Source organism: Nicotiana tabacum, unplaced genomic scaffold (assembly GCF_000715075.1).
Source record: "Nicotiana tabacum cultivar K326 unplaced genomic scaffold, ASM71507v2 Un00400, whole genome shotgun sequence".
Classification (NCBI taxonomy): Eukaryota; Viridiplantae; Streptophyta; class Magnoliopsida; order Solanales; family Solanaceae; genus Nicotiana; species Nicotiana tabacum.
In genome coordinates this window covers 33,400-53,641 of record NW_027438637.1, presented here as the reverse complement: position 1 = coordinate 53,641, position 20,242 = coordinate 33,400, and the positions used below count along the sequence as shown (strand labels likewise).

General features: G+C 37.2%; 1 protein-coding gene and 1 non-coding gene across 2 annotated transcripts; both read left to right on the top strand.

Moving 5' to 3' along the window:
• The first annotated feature begins 1,513 nt into the window (after positions 1-1,513).
• On the top strand, positions 1,514-16,035 carry LOC142179134 (uncharacterized). The gene is made up of 10 exons (XM_075248953.1): positions 1,514-1,572; positions 1,659-1,875; positions 7,183-7,538; positions 7,639-8,196; positions 9,006-10,197; positions 11,150-11,491; positions 11,609-11,846; positions 12,296-14,958; positions 15,252-15,397; positions 15,575-16,035. Exons 1-10 carry the CDS (start codon positions 1,514-1,516, stop codon positions 15,861-15,863), a joined length of 6,060 nt encoding a protein of 2,019 aa, XP_075105054.1. The 3' UTR covers positions 15,864-16,035.
• A 3,878-nt stretch (positions 16,036-19,913) lies between these two features.
• On the top strand, positions 19,914-19,985 carry TRNAQ-UUG (transfer RNA glutamine (anticodon UUG)). Its single transcript has one exon. It is a non-coding gene; the product is annotated as a tRNA-Gln (tRNA).
• Positions 19,986-20,242: the final 257 nt, after the last annotated feature.

Here is a 20,242-nt window from a genome sequence, read left to right as displayed (position 1 = left end):
AGCTTTAAACAATTAAATTACTTTAAATTCAATTTAAAATTATATATATTAAATTGAATTAAAATTAATTGAATTTTTTAAATTGAATTAAAATTAATTGAATTAAATAAATATAAATTTTAAATTGAATTATAATTAATTTAATTTTTTTTGATATAGCTACCAATGTTGGTCGCTAATCTGGTAAAACGATCAGAATTTAGCGACCAACTGTGGTCGCTATTTTGGTCAAAATAGTCAACACATATTTGGTACCAAAAATAGCGACCAAGGTTGGTCGCTTTTTGTAAAAATAGAGTTAAAAACGGGTTTCCCCTCCCATTCTCTTATTTTCTTCAAAAAATTCCCCAAACCCTCTCTTCTCTCTCTCACACTCAACCCCCCCCCCTCTAGCAGCGGCGCCACCGACGCCCGCCGGCGGCAGCAGCAGCTCCGTCGGTGTCCTCCACTGCCCAGCTGATAGGTTTCTCTCTCCTTTATTTATTTTTTTTCGAAATAGACTTATTTTAATTTGTTTAATTCCTTCTAGTTTGAACCCTAAAAATTAATTTTTCTTAGCTAAATTAAATCTATGATAATTGTTAGTAGCTAAAATATTTGGTTTTACCTATTAATTTGGGCAAGAAATGGTTTGAAGAGAAGAAACCCTAAACTTTTAGGGTTTATGATTTTTTCTTGTGAATCGAACTTTTTAGGGTATAAATTGAACTTTTAGTTTAATCTTGATTAGTTTATAGGTAGATATTTAATATAGACACGTGATAGTATATATATTTGGATTTTCTCTTAAAGTTCAAGACAATGTTAATGTTTAACGCCTTAAGCGAATCGTTGCGTGGCTCTTGTTTGAGTACAACGAGTCACCCACATAGAGGATAACTAACATTAGCCGTGTAATAATGCTTGAAATAACAATGAGTTGAACCTTTAGGATAAAACTAGTTTAGTTATAAATAGAAATTTTAGGATATGACTTGAAGCTTTTAGGATATGAGTTGAACTTTTAGGATATGACTTGAGCCTTTTAGGTATGAGTTGAAGCTTTAGGATATAAATTAAACCTTTTAGGTATGAGTTGAAGCTTTTAGGATATAAATTGAACTTTTAGTTTAAGTTTAAACTCGTAGGATATGAATATAACTTTTAGGATATAAGTTGAACCTTGAACCTTTGTATTGTCTTGATAGTTTAGTTATAAATAGAAATTTTAGGATATGACTTGAAGCTTTTAGGATATGAGTTGAACTTTTAGGATATGACTTGAGCCTTTTAGGTATGAGTTGAAGCTTTAGGATATAAATTGAAGCATTTATGTATAAGTTGAACCTTTAGGATATGACTTGAATTTTTGTGGATATGAATTGAACCTTTTAGCATTCGTGTTATATCACCATATGCTTCTCAAGTTTTGGCCATACAAGATAGACTTGGGCAGAAGTATAATAATGATGCACAGTTGATGCATTTCAGGGAGGGGAAGAAGATATTGTAATAATATCTACAGTGAGATCTAATGTCCATTGGCATCTTGTCAAGTCTTCATTGGACTAATGTTGCGTTAACTAGGGCTCGGTATGGATCAAATTTATACTTGGTTTTGGCACAATTTGTATCTTTCTGCTTCTAATATGATGTCTAAGATTTTCAATTTTTTCTAGGCATTGTCTCTGGATATTGGGAAATGAGCAAACATTACTTGCTAGCAACTCCATCTGGGAAGCACTAGTTCTCGATGCCAAGGATCGTCAATGCTTCTTTCATGCAGACGACGATACTGACATGAGAAAAACAATTTTAGACGTGAATAAAGAACTTGATCAACTGGATGATTTACTAAATGGCGATAGTATTCTATTCAAAGAAAAGAGATGGAAGGTACACACATTTATTAATTTCTCTTGCTTTTGTTACATAGATAAATGGACAAGCTCATATTTTGGTCTTTTACACAAAATGGGGATAGTAACAATGCAACTGCTGATATCTTGTTATTCTGTTCTAAATGTTTAGTCATTCTTCGCATGGGCTTCGTTCATTGTGTAAAGAACTTTGGTCATTATCATTATTCACCCGCAACTACTTTTTTTGGTTGTCTGTTGTCTGCTAAAACAGTCGTGTGTCAATCCTTCTACTTGTTCCTCGGCTGTATTGTCTGTTGAAGTTTGGCAAAATGCCAAAGTCCCACATTGGTTGGGAGTTAAATTTGGGGGGATTTTTCCCCTATAAAAGAAGGCCTAATGTTTAGGATTGATACACACCTCTCATTTGCCTTCTCATCTGTTTAAGGCATTTGTATCTTCTCTCTTTAGTATTATTTCACTTGTATTTTTGGAGTGGAATAAAATATTTGGTTGTGTCCGAGGAGTAGGCAAAATTAGCCGAACCTCGTAAATTCTGGTGTTCCCTTTATTATTGCTTTATTGTCTTATTTATTATTTGGTGGTTGTCATAATTTTTGGTATAATAGTTGTGACTTATTCACACTCTATACATTTGGCTTCCGCAACAATTGGTATCAGAGCCAAGGTACTGTCTAAGTATGCTCTGTGGTTGCAGCATAGTCTGATCTTCCACATCAGAAAAGATTTATCTTGGTAACTGAGTCAAGGTTCTGTCTGAGTATGCTCTGTGGTTGCAGCTTAGTCTGATCTTCCACACCAGAAAGGAAATAATCTTGATTTGTGTCGTCAGCTATTAAATAATATTTGTGTCAAAGATGGGAGACAATAAACAAGAAGAATCTACATCAAGTGTCAACAATACGTCATCATTGGCATCTTCGCTTATGACAAGAATTGTGTCAAATGCGAAATTTGCGGTCGAAATATTTGACGGGTCCGGACATTTTGGGATGTGGCAAGGCGAGGTTCTAGATGTCCTTTTTCAACAAGGGCTAGATCTGGCCATTGAAGAAAAGAAACCAGATGTTATTGGAGAAGAAGATTGGAGAATTATCAACCGTGTTGCTTGCGGTACCATTCGATCCTACCTTGCTAGAGAGCAGAAATATCCATACACAAAGGAAACTTCTGCATGTAAATTATGGAAAGCACTGGAGGATAAATTTTTGAAGAAAAACAGTCAAAATAAATTGTACATGAAGAAGAGACTGTTTCACTTCACCTATGTTCCTGGTACCACGATGAATGAACATATCACCAGTTTCAATAAGTTGGTTACAGATTTGCAAAATATGGATACAACTTATGATGATGGTGACTTGGCCTTGATGTTGTTGGCGTCACTTCCTGATAAGTACGAGCACCTTGAAACTACTCTACTCCATGGAAATGACGAAGTTTCTCTCAGAGAAGTTTGTTCGGCTTTGTACAGCTATGAACAAAGAAAGCGAGAAAAACAGAAGGGCGGAGAAGGAGAAGCACTATTTGTGAGGGGTCGTCCTCAAAATCAAACGAGGACAAAGAAGGGAAGATCCAAGTCAAGATCCAGACCCAGCAAAGATGAATGTGCCTTTTGTCGAGAAAAAGGGCACTGGAAGAAAGACTGTCCGAAGTTGAAGAATAAGGCCAAACATAACAATGGAAAGGCCATTATGGATTCAAATGTAGCTGATTGTGATGATTCAGACTTCTCATTAGTTACAACAGAGTCATCAACATCTTCAGACATATGGTTGATGGACTCGGCTTGTAGCTATCATATGTGTCCCAACAGGGACTGGTTCGTGGAATTTCAAGAAGGAGAATATGGAGTCGTCCACACAGCGGATAACAGCCCTCTTACCTCATATGGCATTGGTTCAATACGATTAAGGAACCATGATGGAATGATCAGAACATTGATAGATGTTCGATATGTACCGGATTTGAAGAAGAATCTCATCTCTGTGGGAGCCCTAGAATCAAAAGGGTTCAAAATCATTGCAGAAAATGGAGTGATGAGAGTATGCTCCGGTGCACTAGTGGTAATGAAGGCTAATCGGAAGAATAATAATATGTACCGCTATCGTGGCAGTACAGTTATTGGGACAGCGACAGTAACATCCAGTGACGACAAAGAGGCAGAAGCAACCAAGCTATGGCACATGCGCTTGGGACATGCTGGAGGAAAATCCTTGAAAACTCTATCAGATCAAGGATTGTTAAAAGGAGTAAAGGCTTGCAACTTGGAGTTTTGTGAGCATTGTGTCAAAGGGAAACAGACAAGGGTTAAATTTGGTACAGCGATCCATAATACTAAAGGCATTTTGGATTATGTACACTCTGATGTTTGGGGTCCTTCCAAAACACCTTCATTGGGTGGGAAACACTATTTTGTAACCTTTGTTGATGATTTTTCTCGAAGAGTGTGGGTGTATACAATGAAAAACAAAGATGAAGTGCTGGGAATTTTTCTCAAATGGAAGACGATGGTGGAGAATCAAACAGGCAGGAGGATCAAGTGTATTCGCACAGACAATGGAGGTGAATACAAAAATGATCATTTCAATAAGGTCTGTGAAAATGATGGCATCGTCCGACACTTCACTGTTAGACATACACCACAACAGAATGGAGTGGCAGAACGTATGAACCGGACCTTGCTGGAGAAGGTACGGTGTATGTTGTCCAATGCTGGCTTGGGCAAAGAATTTTGGGCTGAGGCAATTACATATGCATGTCACCTCATTAATCGTCTACCATCTGCTGCTATTGATGGCAAAACACCATTTGAAAAATGGTACGGAAAACCTGCTGTAGATTATAACTCTTTGCACGTGTTTGGCTCAACTGCATATTATCATGTGACGGAGTCAAAATTGGATCCAAGGGCAAAGAAGGCTATTTTTATGGGAATTACTTCTAGAGTCAAAGGATATCGCTTATGGTGCCCTATGACAAAGAAAGTAATATTCAGCAGAGATGTTACCTTTGATGAATTTGCTATGGTAAATAAGGTAACAGAAGATACCAAACAAAATGAAGGTGCTTCTAAGCAGGTGGAGTTTGAGGGAAAATTTATTTTTCCTACACAAGAAGCAGAGGAGGAAACAAATGAAGATTACCCTCTGGAAGGAGAGCCAGTAGAGGAGATTCCAACTCAGGAATCTCAACAACAACTTGAATCAATAGCAACCAGCAGGCCAAAAAGAACAATAACGAAACCTGTTCGTCTCATAGAGACGGTTGCTTGTGCAACCTCAATTGTAGCTGATGATGTTCCTACTACTTATAAAGACGCTGTCCAAAGTTCAGAAGAAGATAAGTGGAGGATTGCCATGAATGATGAAATACAGTCCCTTCATCAGAATCATACATGGAGATTGGCCAATCTCCTGAAGGGAAAGAAAGCAATTGGGTGCAAATGGGTATTTGCAAAGAAGGAAGGATTTCCTAACCAAGTAGATGTTCGCTACAAAGCAAGATTGGTGGCCAAAGGATATGCTCAAAAGGAGGGAATTGATTACAATGAAGTGTTTTCTCCAGTTGTAAAACATTCCTCCATTAGAATTATGTTGGCTTTGGTAGCACAATTGGATTTGGAACTAGTTCAGATGGATGTAAAAACTGCGTTTTTACATGGAAACTTGGAGGAGGAAATCTACATGACTCAGCCAGAAGGATTCAAAGTTGCTGGAAAAGAAAATATGGTGTGCAAACTTGAAAAATCGTTGTACGGATTGAAACAATCTTCTAGACAATGGTACAAGCGATTTGACGAGTTTATGTTGCGGCAAGGGTACAAGAGAAGCAAATACGATCATTGTGTGTATTTGCACAAGCTTAAAGATGGTTCCTTTGTATATCTTCTCCTATATGTTGATGATATGTTGATAGCTTCCAAGAATTCGGAAGAAATTGATAAGTTGAAGATTCAACTGAAGAAGGAGTTCGAGATGAAGGATTTGGGTGAGGCAAAGAAAATTCTTGGCATGGAGATAATTAGAGATAGACGTTCAAAGAAACTCTGTTTATCTCAAAAGGAATATTTGAAGAGAGTACTTCAACGTTTTGGCATAGATGACAAGACTAAGCCAGTTAGTACTCCACTTGCTTCCCATTTTAAGCTAAGTACTACTATGTCGCCAATGGATGAAGCTGAACGAGAGTATATGTCAAAGGTACCATACGCAAATGCTGTTGGTAGCTTGATGTATGCAATGGTTTGCACAAGGCCTGACATTTCACAAGCTGTTGGAGTTATTAGCAGATATATGCACAATCCAGGAAGGAGCATTGGCAAGCTGTGAAGTGGATTCTACGGTATATTCATAATACTGTAGATGTCGGGTTAGTTTTTGAGCAGGAAGACAATCAGTCTGTAGTTGGATATTGTGACTCAGATTTTGCGGGTGATATGGACAAACGAAGATCAACTACTGGTTATGTGTTTACTTTTGCAAAGGCACCAGTTAGTTGGAAGTCTACTTTGCAGTCAACAGTTGCTTTGTCTACAACAGAGGCAGAGTACATGGCTATTACAGATGCTGTGAAAGAGGCAATTTGGCTTCAAGGATTGCTAAAGGAGCTTGGTGTTGAACAAAAAGGTATCACAATTTTTTGTGATAGTCAAAGTGTTATTCAATTAGCGAAGAACCAAGTTTATCATGCAAGGACGAAGCACATTGATGTTCGGTATCATTTCGTACGAGAAATCATAGAAGAAGGTGGAGTCACGGTGAAGAAAATTCATACTACAGAGAATCCTGCTGATATGCTGACAAAGGTGGTGACTGCGGTCAAGTTTCAACATTGTTTGGATTTGATCAACATTGTTGAACACTGAAGATTGAAGATGAAGACACAACCAAAATTTGTTATTGAGAGAGAATTGAAAATGTGGAATTTTGCCAAGGTGGAGATTTGTTGAAGTTTGGCAAAATGCCAAAGTCCCACATTGGTTGGGAGTTAAGTTTGGGGGGATTTTTCCCCTATAAAAGAAGGCCTAATGTTTAGGATTGATACACACCTCTCATTTGCCTTCTCATCTGTTTAAGGCATTTGTATCTTCTCTCTTTAGTATTATTTCACTTGTATTTTTGGAGTGGAATAAAATATTTGGTTGTGTCCGAGGAGTAGGCAAAATTAGCCGAACCTCGTAAATTCTGGTGTTCCCTTTATTATTGCTTTATTGTCTTATTTATTATTTGGTGGTTGTCATAATTTTTGGTATAATAGTTGTGACTTATTCACACTCTATACATTTGGCTTCCGCAACATTGTCTTCTATTTTGTTCTTCAGGTAGTGTTCAGCGACAACTTTAGAAAATCATTTCGGAAGCTGGCTTCGTCCTGCTTGAGAAAGTATGTGTTAACTCTTCTGGTTAAGCTTGCTAGTGGATGGCGGCCAAAGAGAAGGAATGTAGAGTTAGTTTGTGAAAGCTCATCTCAGGTGGTTAAGCAGTTCAAGGTGGTTGAAGGACGTTATGTTGTTTGTACAGTTGAAATTCAAAAAGAGTTCATTTATACACAAGTTCTAAAGGTTTGGGATTTATTGCCTTCGGAGAAGGTTGCGGGTTTCTTAAGACGTCTTGATAGGATATATTTAATGTACACCGAAGAATTCATCAGCCTTTGTAAGGAGAAGTATTTTGAGGGGTAAACTAGCTCTTTTACGCTCCATTGTGCTCGATATTATGATAGACTGAATTGTCTTTCTAAAAATTTCTTTAATTTTAACTTTTCATCTTCTGTTTAGGGATCTGGAAGTTCCAAAGAGTTGGAAGGTTCATCGTGATGTAGTTCAGTATAAAAAGGATGTCGAGAGCAAATTGAATCACGATTCGACTAGTACACTCGATAACAATGGTTATGTTGAAAATTCAAGAGTGAGCGAAAGCCTATTGTTAATGAAGTTTTACTCCCTGTCATCTGGTGTTGTCACGCATTTGCTCTCCGATCACCATGGTGAAGAAGTAGATATCCCTTTTGAAGTTACTAATGAAGAGAGGGAGGTAATCCGTTTTAGTAAAAGCAGTTTCATCCTTGGCCGCTCAGGCACAGGTAAAACTACTGTGTTGACAATGAAGTTGTTCCAAAAGGAGCAACAACACCATAGTTCTGTTCAAGGATTTAATGTAGCGGCAGGAAAGGAGGTAAGTCAATTTGCAGGGGAAACAAGAATTAGCTCATACGAGGATAATGAAGCGAGTCGCTGTATTGGAGAGACTAGCAGGACAACCTTGCGCCAGCTATTTGTGACAGTTAGTCCCAAACTATGTTACGCTGTCAAAAAACAAGTTTCTCAGCTACAAAGGTGATTGATCTAATCTGCGTTCGAGAGTTCCCTGGTGGAACTACCTTTTTTAATGAGCTGCATGTCTTATCCTCGAAGGCTCCAACTTAGTTTTTCTGTTGTTTTTGTTTTGTTTCTGCTGTTATGATGATACAGGTTAACAATTTCGTAGAAAATGGAAGAATGATCTGACGTTCAGTTTTAGGGACTTTAATAACTGAGCAAGTCTCTTTTTTTTTTTTCTAATTTGATTAAACTATTGTGTTTAAAATCATTGGCTACTCTATTCAAATGCAATTTGTTTTGAGTTAGAGGTGAAAATAGGAAAAGGATAATTATTATATAGTATATTCTTAATATCATTATTTGTATAATTCATTCATCATTATAATTCCTTCATCTTATGCTATTTTTAATTTTTAATTTTTTATAGTGTTCTATAATTTTTATAATGTTCTGAAGGGGAGCCTTGACGTAACTGGTAAAGTTGCTGGCATTTGACCAGCATGTCAATGGTTTGAGTTGGGGAAATAGCCTCTTGCAGAAATGCAGGTAAGGCTGCATACAATAGACCCTTGTGGTTAGCCCTTCCCTGGACCCCGCGCATAGCGCGAGCTTAGAGCACCGGGCCGCCCCTTTTTATTTTTTTATAGCGTTCTATGGTGCAAACTTATTAGCTTAGTGCATGTTGCTTTTAAGAATTTTTTTAGTAATGTTTACATGATGCAGGTGATATTAGTGACATGGATGTTTAGTTGTGTTCCTGATAGGCGTAAAATTTGTTGATCGTAATTGTGTTCCTCTAACACTTACCACTCATAAATCTGCAGGTTTGCCTGTGGAGGAAGTTTTTGGGCGGAAAGTAGCTTCGAAGTTGATGATTTAGATGGATTGAAGCAGTTTAATGACATACCGAGTTCCTTTACTGACATTCCATACAAAAAATACCCTCTTGTAATCACATTTCATAAATTCTTAATGATGCTTGATGGAACTGTAGGTTCCTCCTACTTTGATAGATTCAATTTGAAGTGGAAACTTTCCAATGATAGAAATTTGAGGTCAGTCGCTCTACAAACTTTCATAAGAGAGAAGGAGATCAACTATGATCGTTTCTGTTGCTTGTATTGGCCTCGCTTCAGTAGTCAGTTGACCAAGAATCTTGATTCTTCAAGGGTCTTTACGGAAATAATCTCTCATATAAAAGGAGGGCTACAAGCAGGGGATTTTCATGACGGGAAGCTAAACAGAGACGCCTATATTTCGATGTCTGAATATCGGGTCTCCAATATAAGTGCGGAAAAAAGAAATGGAATTTATGATATTTTCCGAGCTTATGAAGAGATGAAGATGGAGCGTGGTGAATTTGATATATCTGATGTAGTTAATGATCTCCATCATCGGCTAAAATGTCATAATTTGGACGGTGACAAGATAGACTTTGTGTATATTGATGAAGTTCAGGATCTAACAATGAGACAGATTTCTCTTTTCAAATACATTTGTAGGAATGTTGAAGAAGGCTTCGTTTTCTCTGGGGATACGGCCCAGACAATTGCAAGGGGAATAGATTTTCGGTTTGAAGACATAAGGAATCTATTCTACAATGAGTTTGTCATGGACTCAAAGGGTGACAAAGCTGCCAAAAGAAAAGATAAAGGACACTTGTCATGTGTTTTTCAGTTGCTTCAAAATTTCCGCACACATACTGGTGTACTCAAACTTGCTCAGAGTGTGATTGATCTGCTTCGTCATTATTTCCCTCAATCTGTAGATGTCTTGAAACCCGAGACAAGTCTTATAGATGGTGCGGCTCCAGTGTTGCTCAAGCCCGGAGATGATGAAAATGCTATTTTAACTATTTTTGGGAATAGGGGCAATAATGTTGGCAAAATAGTAGGCTTTGGTGCGGAACAGGTAATATTAGTACGTGATGAATCTGCTAAGAAGGAAATCTTTGGTTTAATTGGTCAGAAAGCTCTTGTTTTGACCATTGTGGAATGCAAAGGGCTGGAATTTCAGGCAAGTCTTCTGCTTGCTTGTTGTGCTTAAGATTTCAGTTAATCTTAGAATTCACTTTTCTTTTTTCCTTTAGTTTCAGTGATAATTGACAGAATTTTGTCGCGTGGCTATTATTTAAGAGCTTAGTGTAGAACCTTTACATGTCTTAACTCGAGGGTTTAACAAATCGGATAATTAATGCACATGGATTAGTATACTTATCCCCAAAAGTGAGCTGCTTGATCTCTTTTTTTCTTTCTTTCTTTCTTTCTTTCTTTCTTTCTTTTTTTGAAAAATTGAGTAATGAGATCTTACTACTCTAAGGCTTGAATAGCAAGCTGTTTACCTCTTTCTCCTGCCTTTCTTGACCTAAATATAGGCAGCCTGTGGCGCAATTATCATACACTAGCAAGTTTCTGTTGTTTTGAAGGAACCAAAAACAGTACCTCTAATCTGTGGTCGTACATGTTAGACACATGCTTTGGAAGTACATAGAAAATACTTTCATGTGCAATGTGATTTCTAGATGGTCCGCGATAGGTATTATTCATGTGCAATGTGTCTTTTTGTGTGATAATTAAAGTTGAGAAGAAATAATATCAATTTTTTCTTGCATATGGCCAATAAAATCTGGTACAATAATTAGAGAGACAATGCAAATCTGTCATTTGATCCCATTATTCTAGAACAGTAAATTCCTTATTCTAAGGGGTTTATATGACTAAATTATATTGGAACTAATGCAGATTTAGATTTCATGACTATCTGAAGATTATACATACTATACACACACACATAAAGTTCATTTGACTGAAATGTTGGTATACATTATAAGACGGAATAGGTTGGTTTGCGGCACTTAACTTACCTTGCTACAGTTTTAATTCTACTTGGAAAAGTTGCTGAATATATTACATTTCTGCTGTCTTTTACTGAATTCTTCTCATGTTCATATTTCATTGATCATTTGTAGGACGTACTCCTATACAATTTTTTTAGCTCGTCGCCACTTGGAAATCAGTGGAGAGTCGTATATGAGTTCCTGAATGAACAAAATTTAGCCGATTTATCCTTCCCAAGTTTCTCTGATACAAGACATAATGTCTTGTGTTCTGAACTGAAGCAACTATATGTGGCAATTACTCGAACAAGGCAAAGATTATGGATATGTGAAAGCGTAGATGAGTTTTCTAGGCCTATGTTTGAGTACTGGCGAAGGTTGTGTCTTGTAGAAGTAAGGGAGGTAGATGATTCAATCGCAGAAGCTATGCAAACATTTAGCACTCCGGAGGAGTGGAAATCAAGGGGAATGAAGGTCAAGTTGATCTTCCTTGTTCCATTGATTCAACGTTCCATTTTTCAGTCTTATGTCATTAAAATATGCATCTCAATTTTTCCCTGTCCTCATTAAGTGGTTGATGTTCTAATGCAGCTGTTTTGGGAGAAAAATTATGAGATGGCACTAATGTGTTTCAAGCAAGCGGGAGAAACGGATTGGGAAAAAAGAGCTAAGGCAGCTGGTATCAGGGCAGCTGCTGAACGAGTTCTTTATTCAGATCCTGGAAAGGCTCGCACCTATCTTCTCGAGGCTGCTGAAATCTTTTATTCTATTGGCAGGTTCGAGTCTGCAGCTGAATGTTTTTATGACTTGAGGGACTATGAAAGAGCAGGTATGATAATGGTGATCTTTCCTGTAAATTTGCCTCGTTTCCCCCGGAGTTCCTAACCTATTGGGATTTTTTCCTTTTCTTTTCCAACTCTGCAGCTTTCTTGTGTTTGCATTTTGAAGTCATTTTTGCACTTCCGTTTCTTAAATTTTAGACATCCACTTTTGAGCTTTAGCACCTTCCCTCCTCCACCTGAAATGAAATTAAAAAAGGATAATGCGACTTTTTCTTTGACGCAGGATATGTTTAGTACTTTAGTTTAATGAAAAACATTAGTATACCTGTTCACTAATCAATTGAAAATGGTAAAAGCCTTCTGTCTTAATGCGTTGGTTATCTCTGGTATTTAGTGCTATAAAATGCATATAAACTCGTCATCATTAATTCTACATAAGTCTCATATGTGATGGTGTTTTTGGTTAATCTGTATAACGTGCCAATCTTATATGCAGGAAGTATTTATTTGGACAAGTGTGGTGAATCTCAACTGATAAAAGCTGCTGAATGTTTTTTACTGGCCGGTCGCTATAAGCGGGCAGCAGGAGTTTATGCAAAAGGAAATTATTTCGCAGAATGTCTGTCAGTTTGTTCCAAAGGAAAATGTTATGACTTAGGTCTGAAATATATCGAGTACTGGAAGCAACAGGCTGTCCAGGGGGATAATATTGGGAAAAGTGCTGTTGAAATTGACAAAATTGGGAAGGAGTTCCTAGAGAATTGTGCATATAATTATTTTGAGCTCAAGGACAAAGCATCTATGATGAAATTCGTCAGAGCTTTTCCATCAATGGACATGAAGCGCAAATTCTTGATGTCTCGAAAGTGCCTTGACGAGCTGCTTCTATTAGAAGAAGAGTCAGGAAACTTTGCTGAAGCTGCAGAAATCGCGCGGCTGAAGGGAGATATTCTTTGTGAAGCTGATATGACCGGGAAGGGAGGGGATTTCGATAAGGCGTCCTCGCTCATCCTTTTGTATGTGCTCTCTCACTCCTTATGGATGGCCGGAAGCAAAGGTTGGCCTTTGAAGTCGTTCGTGCAAAAGGAGGATCTCTTAAAGAAGGCGATGTCATTTGCGAGTCATGGGACAAATTTTGAGACCACGAGCATTGAAATTAAAGTTTTATCAAATGAGTCGGGTGATTGGTCTGACCTGAAGCATATTTTCAGCGCCTCTCAGAAATGTAGATGTCTCGTAGGTGAAATTTTATGCAGTAGAAAGATCTTGGATTTTCATTTTCAAAATGATGCAACGAAGTATGTTTGGGATGATAAATTATCGGTCAATCTACAGAGTTCAGAAGAACTGATTTCGTGCTGTCAGGTTAGTGTTGGAACGCTGGTTCAGTTTATGAATTCGTGGAAGAAAAATGTCTTTTACGTTCTTGATTCTCTCGAGTGCCTCGGCGAAGTAAATTTTGGCGAATTTAAGGGAGTTGGTGAATTTTGCTTAAAATACTTTGGTGCTAGGCAGCAGTTGAATGGTCTCAACGTCACATATGTTCTGCTGCATCCAGAAGCCGAATGGATCAAAAATATTCAAAACTTTGTCGTTAGACGGAACAAGCAGACAGTATTTGTTGATGCTCGGCATTTTATTTCTGCTGCTCGGACTCATTGGCATACAGAACTACTCGTAGTCGGTCTGAATGTTCTTGAAACTCTTGCATTCCTCTATGAATTGGCTGCAAAGTCCATGCCTCTATTTTGTCAAAGCATGTGCCTACTAAATATTTACGAGATTGCAAAGTGTTTAAGTGAGTCCAAACACCATGATTTTAAAATTTTTGAGAGTAGAATACAGAACTTTCTGACACTATCTACAAAGTACTTTGAAAAGGTATTCCCCCTTGACCCCCGACAGTCAATGGTTGAAAGTATGATTTCTTTAAGGAGAACAAAGCTTTCCTCTGACTTACTTCAAGAATTCGTCGTTCAAGATATTGGCACCAGTGATCATCTTAGCTACGGACAGATTGGAAGGATTGTGATCATATGGCTTAGTTCCGGAAATATTTCCGACGAGCTGTACAAGATAATTGTTGGAAGAATCCCGTCAGATGTTCCGTGGAAATCATTCATTGAAATTCTCAGTTGCACGAAACGGAGAGGGGGCTTGGAAGATTTTCAGTCGGGCGATTCTTTTCGTGGAGGCAAATTGTTAGAATTTCAAGAAGTTCTATCAAGCAACTGTAATCTTGAATGTTCTTTGGAATCTTCGAATAATCCAGTTAAAACTGCGGAGGTTACATTATTGCAGATATTTTTTGAAGCTTTACAGGATACCTTTAGTGCGAACTGGAAGAAAATAGGTGACTGTTTATCTCCTTGTTGCTTCTTGTATCTTCTTGAGCGCTTTCTGATTTTGGTATCTCTGTGTCGTGGATTCTTCTTCACCGCGAAATCTTCATTTGTGGAATGGCTGATCTCTGAGCAGTTTGAAGCCCGACCAACTTCCGGGCATGCAATTAACACACTGCCTTTAGAAGAATTTTTTGATTCCATTCTTGCAATGGTGCAAGTATTCATTTATGATAAAGCTAGTACAACTGAGTGGATTTCCCGATGTAAAATTAATGTCGATCTGTCCTATAAGCAAATGGTCTTGAGATTGGTTCTTATCCTATGCATACTTTGTGTGAACTGTGAGAAATACTATGATGTTCTTTTCAAAGTGCTCAGTATCGATGATGTTAGGAACCAACTTCCAGAGGAACTTTATTCCATCCTTCAACGAGGAACGGAGAATAACTATCTTCAGATCAATGAAATTGGAGAAGCTTTTCAAAAAGGCGGTGACGCTCTTCTGGTTGTCAACCTTGGTGAGATTGCTACGGGAGTTGAGTATACCAATGTTATTTCTGTCAAGTTGGGAACAAACTGCAGCAGAGAAGACATCCTGAGTTTGTTGTTTCCGACCAGAACTGGCAGTTCAATAGTTCAGACTTTCACTGTTACAGAAGTCATTACTGATCCATGCGCCAACGTTTCCTCGCATTGTGGTAATCAACCAATGCAAATGAATTGGGCCTTGTTTCAGGAAATATCAGATGTCTTGAAGTCTAGTGGCGGCGATGACTCTGGAACTTCTGCAGATTTCTCAACTCGTAATTTGAAGGTGAAGCTAATCCTAATTCTCTGTGTCTTATGATCTAGAACTCAGTTAAACTGTGTACTCGGGTAGGTGAGCCTTGGCGTAATTGGTAAAGTTGCTGCCATGTGACCAGGAGGTCATGGGTTCAAGCCGTGGAAACAGTCTCTTGCATAAATGCAGGTAAGGCTGCGTACAATAGACCCTGGTGGTCCGGCCCTTCCCCTGACGCCGCGCATAGCGGGAGTTTAGTAAACCGGGCTGCCCATGCTTTTCTCTTTTTCTATTAAGTTACTAAACTTTTCTTTTGTTGTTTTAAGGAGGAAATGAATGCTAATGTGAACTTTTTGACTGCTGCAATCAACCTGTCCTCGAGAGAGAATCTTTGTGCTGGTGAGGAATTGATGGAGGAAGCGCGTAATATGCTTCAGGAGTTGATACAACTCCATACATTGATGAATACGAGGTGCGATCTTGTTCTTAACCACTGTATTCTTCGAATTTACGCTGCTGCATTATACCACGCTACCTGTAGTTAAGAGTATGCTCTTAGGTCAACAAAATGGAATTCCACCCGCCCCTCGACACATTTAATTTGACTAGATTAGCAAGGGGCTAAAGTTTTGTGCTTAATGTTATGCAGCCCTCTGGATAGGGGAAGCATTGAAATTTTTTTAGAGAGCTTGTTGTCAAAAAAGCCGAAGCTAGAAGCTTTCTTGAATCAGTTCATTGTGCCCGAGGATAGCAGCCGGAGCGTTGCATTAGAGAACCAATGCGAGGAAATGCTTTATGTAGCGAGTAATGAAGTTGCTACAACGGATCTTCCATTTACAAGTACTTCTGAGACCCGAGTTAGTGATCAGGGCGCGGGAAGGAAGCAGGGAAAAGGGAAGGGCAAGTTCAAGAAGCGAAAAGGAAACAGGAAGAAGTGAACTATACTTTTGTGCACCTTTGTGCTGTGAATAACAATGAGTTGAAATGAACTCTTATGTAATACAGAATCTGTATGGTGTTCTAAAGGAAATGATATGTAAGATAGTCATGTAAAAAAAGTAGAAAGGAATATATGTATCTGTCCTTTGTTTGCAATGATTTTTGGGAAAAGGCCTAAATTTGCCTGTCTACTATACTATATTGTTTACTTCTGACACCCGTTATACTATTCATCAAATCTAGCCCCTATCGATAATAAACTTTTAAAAATTGTCCCTAACCCTAATAAATTTACACCGTGGCAGGTGACCCACTCCATTTTTTCCAAATCAGCAGTCAAGTCACACGTCCCCGCCAAATTAAAATCTCATAAACTCCTTTGCATCCTCAATTGACGAAGTGACACCCGACTTCTCAATTAAAATGCCACACATTAGAGTCCATGTCACTAGTTTAAATATAAATAACTATACCCACTTAAATTTAATCATCCACTTAAATCTATTCTTCTCCATTAATAAATCATCAATGTTGAAACACTAATGTTCATGAGAGGAATCACAATTCAAGACCTTTCAACAATGGTTTTCTTGAAAAATTTAACCACCGAACTCTTCAAAAGCAATGGCTATTTTGTTTGAGCTCAAAAAGTGATTTTCATTTAGTTTTTAAACTTCAAAACATCACAAATTCTAAAATCTCAAAATTGGATTTTCATAACAAACTTCATGAGAAATTCATGGGGAACATCTCCTAGAGAGCCCGAAAGAGGAAGAAACCAAGAGCTCGACTTATTTTGGCAACGATGGTCGATGAAGCATTGGCGAGCTCATCATTTAGGTTACAAGGAGTAGATGCATCTGATTCATTATCTATGCCGCGTCATTCAAGTTAGTTAACAATGGTGAGAATCTCGAAACCCACTATGGTGTGTTCTTTGGGTGTCGAAAAATTGAAGTTGACAATTCGATTTGTTGATTATATATGGAGGAAATCAGCTGGATGTTGTTGTTTGGAGCTTAAAATCGTGAATCAAACATTAATTTCGTGGATTTAAGTGAAGAACAAATTTGTACTCCATTTTTTGGGTTGCCGAAATTTGAAGTTGAAAAAAGATTTAAGAATCTGAAATTCTTGTTTGTTTCCTACTGAAATCGAGTGAAAAAAATAAAAATTGGAGTATAGATTTGGAAAAAAAAATCACCATCAAAGGATTTGTAAGAATGCTTGAGAACATAAAATGGGTATTCTAATTTGCTTAAATTTAAGCAAAGTGTTAGCTGGAATTTGTTGAAAATATTAATGTTGAGAAGTTATGGTTGCAACTTGAGTCAGTTTAATGAAAGTTTAATGAAGAACTTGGCCTAGTTTGGATTGAAAAATTTGAAGCAAAGATGAAGAACTCATGGAAGAAGAGGAAGTAGGAGCCCTGAGGGGGTGGGGTTGTGGGATATGTTTTAATTTTTTTTATTGAGTAAATAAGTGAATATTAAAATAGTGACATTGACGCTTATGTGCCATTTGATTGAGGGGTTGGGTGCCATTGTGGATAGTCGTTATGTGGCGGGGTCGTGTGACTTGGCAGAAAAAATAGAGTGGGTCAGCTGTCACGGTGTAGATCCGTTAGGGTTTTGGGCAATTTTTAAAAGTTTATTAAGGGTAGGGGCTAGATTGAACGAATAATATAAGTGTATAACGGGTGGCAGAAGTAAACAATATAGATAGTAAGGGGCAATTTTAGACCTTTTCCCATGATTATTTGGGCGTATTTAGTATGATGGAAAACATAATGTGGAAAATATTTTTCAATTTTATCATGTTTGGTTGGTATAAATATTTTGAAAAATATTTTTCTTATGAACTCATTTTCCTCCATACTAAGAGGAGGAAAAACAATTTTCAAAATTCTATTTCAACCTTTTCCACCCCAACCCTACCCCACCCCACCCTACCCCTTAATCCACATCCTTGCCACCTCGGGCCCGTTACCCCGACCTACCATCCTGCACCCAGACTTCACCCTAAGCCACATCGTACCCACCATGGAACCCTCCACTCATCGTCTAACCCTCGCCTCGGCCCACCACGCACTCCTCCCTCTACTCTGTCCCATCCTAACCCCCCCTCCCCACACACACACCCACCCTTCCCCCTTGCTTGCCTTCATTCAGTTCGTCTTTCATAGTGTATGTCTAGATTATATCTCTTTAAAAAATATTTTTGTTAACTAATCAAACTATAGAAACTAAGTAAGAAAATCATTCATTTTTTAAGAAAATATTTTGGAGGGAAATATTTTTAAAGGGTAAAATGACATAGATGATAGTTCAGACAGTAGCCTATGGGCTCAGGGGCGGAGCTAGAGTACTGAAAGCGGGTTCGGCCGAACCGAGTAGCTTTAGTTCGAACCTTGTATTTGTCTTAAAACTTCTATTGAATACGTAGAAATTATTAATTTAGAACCCAGTAACTTTAAACGATTAGAATTCCGAACCCATAATCTTGAAATCCTGATTCCGCCTCTGCTTGGTAACCATAAAATACTCCAATATATAATGTGGATTGTATTATACAGCGAATTCCAAATAAGTTCACAAATCAATCTTTTTCAGTAATTTGATGGAACACACAACTTGAAACATGTTGAATTGTGATCTGTATGTTGACTTGATTCAATATGATGAACTTGTAAGGATAAATCAAATTATTAAATAGCGTAATACGGTTCAAAATACAAACCAAACCATACAAAAAAGTTAACTTTTGTTCTTGCAATTTTGTATAAGGACCCAAAAAAGTGTCATATTTCTCAATTTTTTGCTGAAATACGTTCCATGTCTTCCTTTAGCTCGGATAAAAGGTCCAAAGACAAAGGACTTTCACTAAACTACTGTTTGGACATAGATTTGGTTGAAACTCGAAAAAAATGAGCTTTTAATGATGAGATAAAAAATGCTATTTGAAAGTTAAAATATTTTACATGAAAAGAATTTAAAATTTTGTGAGTAGAAAACTTCGAAAACTACTCTAGGGTTGTTTTTTGGGATTTGAAGATTTTGTTTCAAAATCTGTTAAAAATGATTAAAATCTATAATAAAAAATAAGTATTTAAAAAAAAAACTTCCAAATTTTATGGCCAAACGGGAGCTGACAAAGGATTCTCTAAATAATCTTGGGGGATTTTGGAAGCATTCCGTAAAGGATAATACAAACAGGGAAATGTTGAAAGGCTTGAGGATTAGACTTAACCTCAATGATTTAACATGTTTGCATATACAAAAGCGAATTCGGAATTTAAAACTTAAAGATTACTTTATTTATATCAAGTTAATATATAATAATAATCGAATTATAATTAAATATTTATAAATATTTAACAAAAATTTACATTGACAATCTAGACGAAGACTATTAAATTCCGTAAATCCATATATTATACTCTAAATTTGTCACTGCATACACATCGTATATCGTACATTTGTCTTTTTGTACGTTAATTATTGATGTTTGCAACAACATGTCACATGTCGTCTTTGTTTTTTCAGCTATATAAACAGAGCTCTACTTCCGTAGTTTATTTAATTTATTATCCTGTTTTTTCGACTATGCTGTGACTTTGCTTTTTCTCAGTTGAGGGTATATCACAAATAACCCCTCTACCTTTACAATGTAATTGATAAAACTGCGTACACATTACCCTTCCCACTTGTAGGATTACGCTGGACTTGTTGTTGTTGTTAGACGGAGCTCTGCTTAACAAATATGCTCTCTATTTCTTCTGAGTTTTTCTTCTTCTTTTTTTGGCATGAAAAGTGTAAAGTTTTTGCGTTAGATTTTTTGTTGTTGTCTAAGAAAGAAAAAAAATGGACTTTTTTTTTTTACAATTAGTGATAAGTGTTTCAAATTTTCCTTTTCAAAAAGTGAAGCACCTTTTTCCTTATGTACCAAATTCGCAGACTTAAATCAGATTTCTTGAATTTATATATATATATATATATATATATATATATATCTTTGGGAAAAGACACAAATAGTTTTTCTGGTCTAGTGGTTCTATGGTGTAGTGGTTAGCACTCTGGACTTTGAATCCAGCGACCTGGGTTTGACTCCCGGTAGGACCTTTTCTTGATTTATTTTTAATCTTGATCCTATATTCTCTGTTTATTTTTTTTCTTATTTAATCGATTTTTCATGGACTAAAAAGGGAAAAGGATATGGCATTTGACCATTACATGGAAAAGGATATATGTTGACGTAATTACATTGAACTATTACAGTCAGACCTCTCTATAACAACATCCTTATATAACAACACTTCACTATAAAAATCAAGTTTTTTCAGAATTAAATTCCATTTTCTGTTATAATATATGTTTTC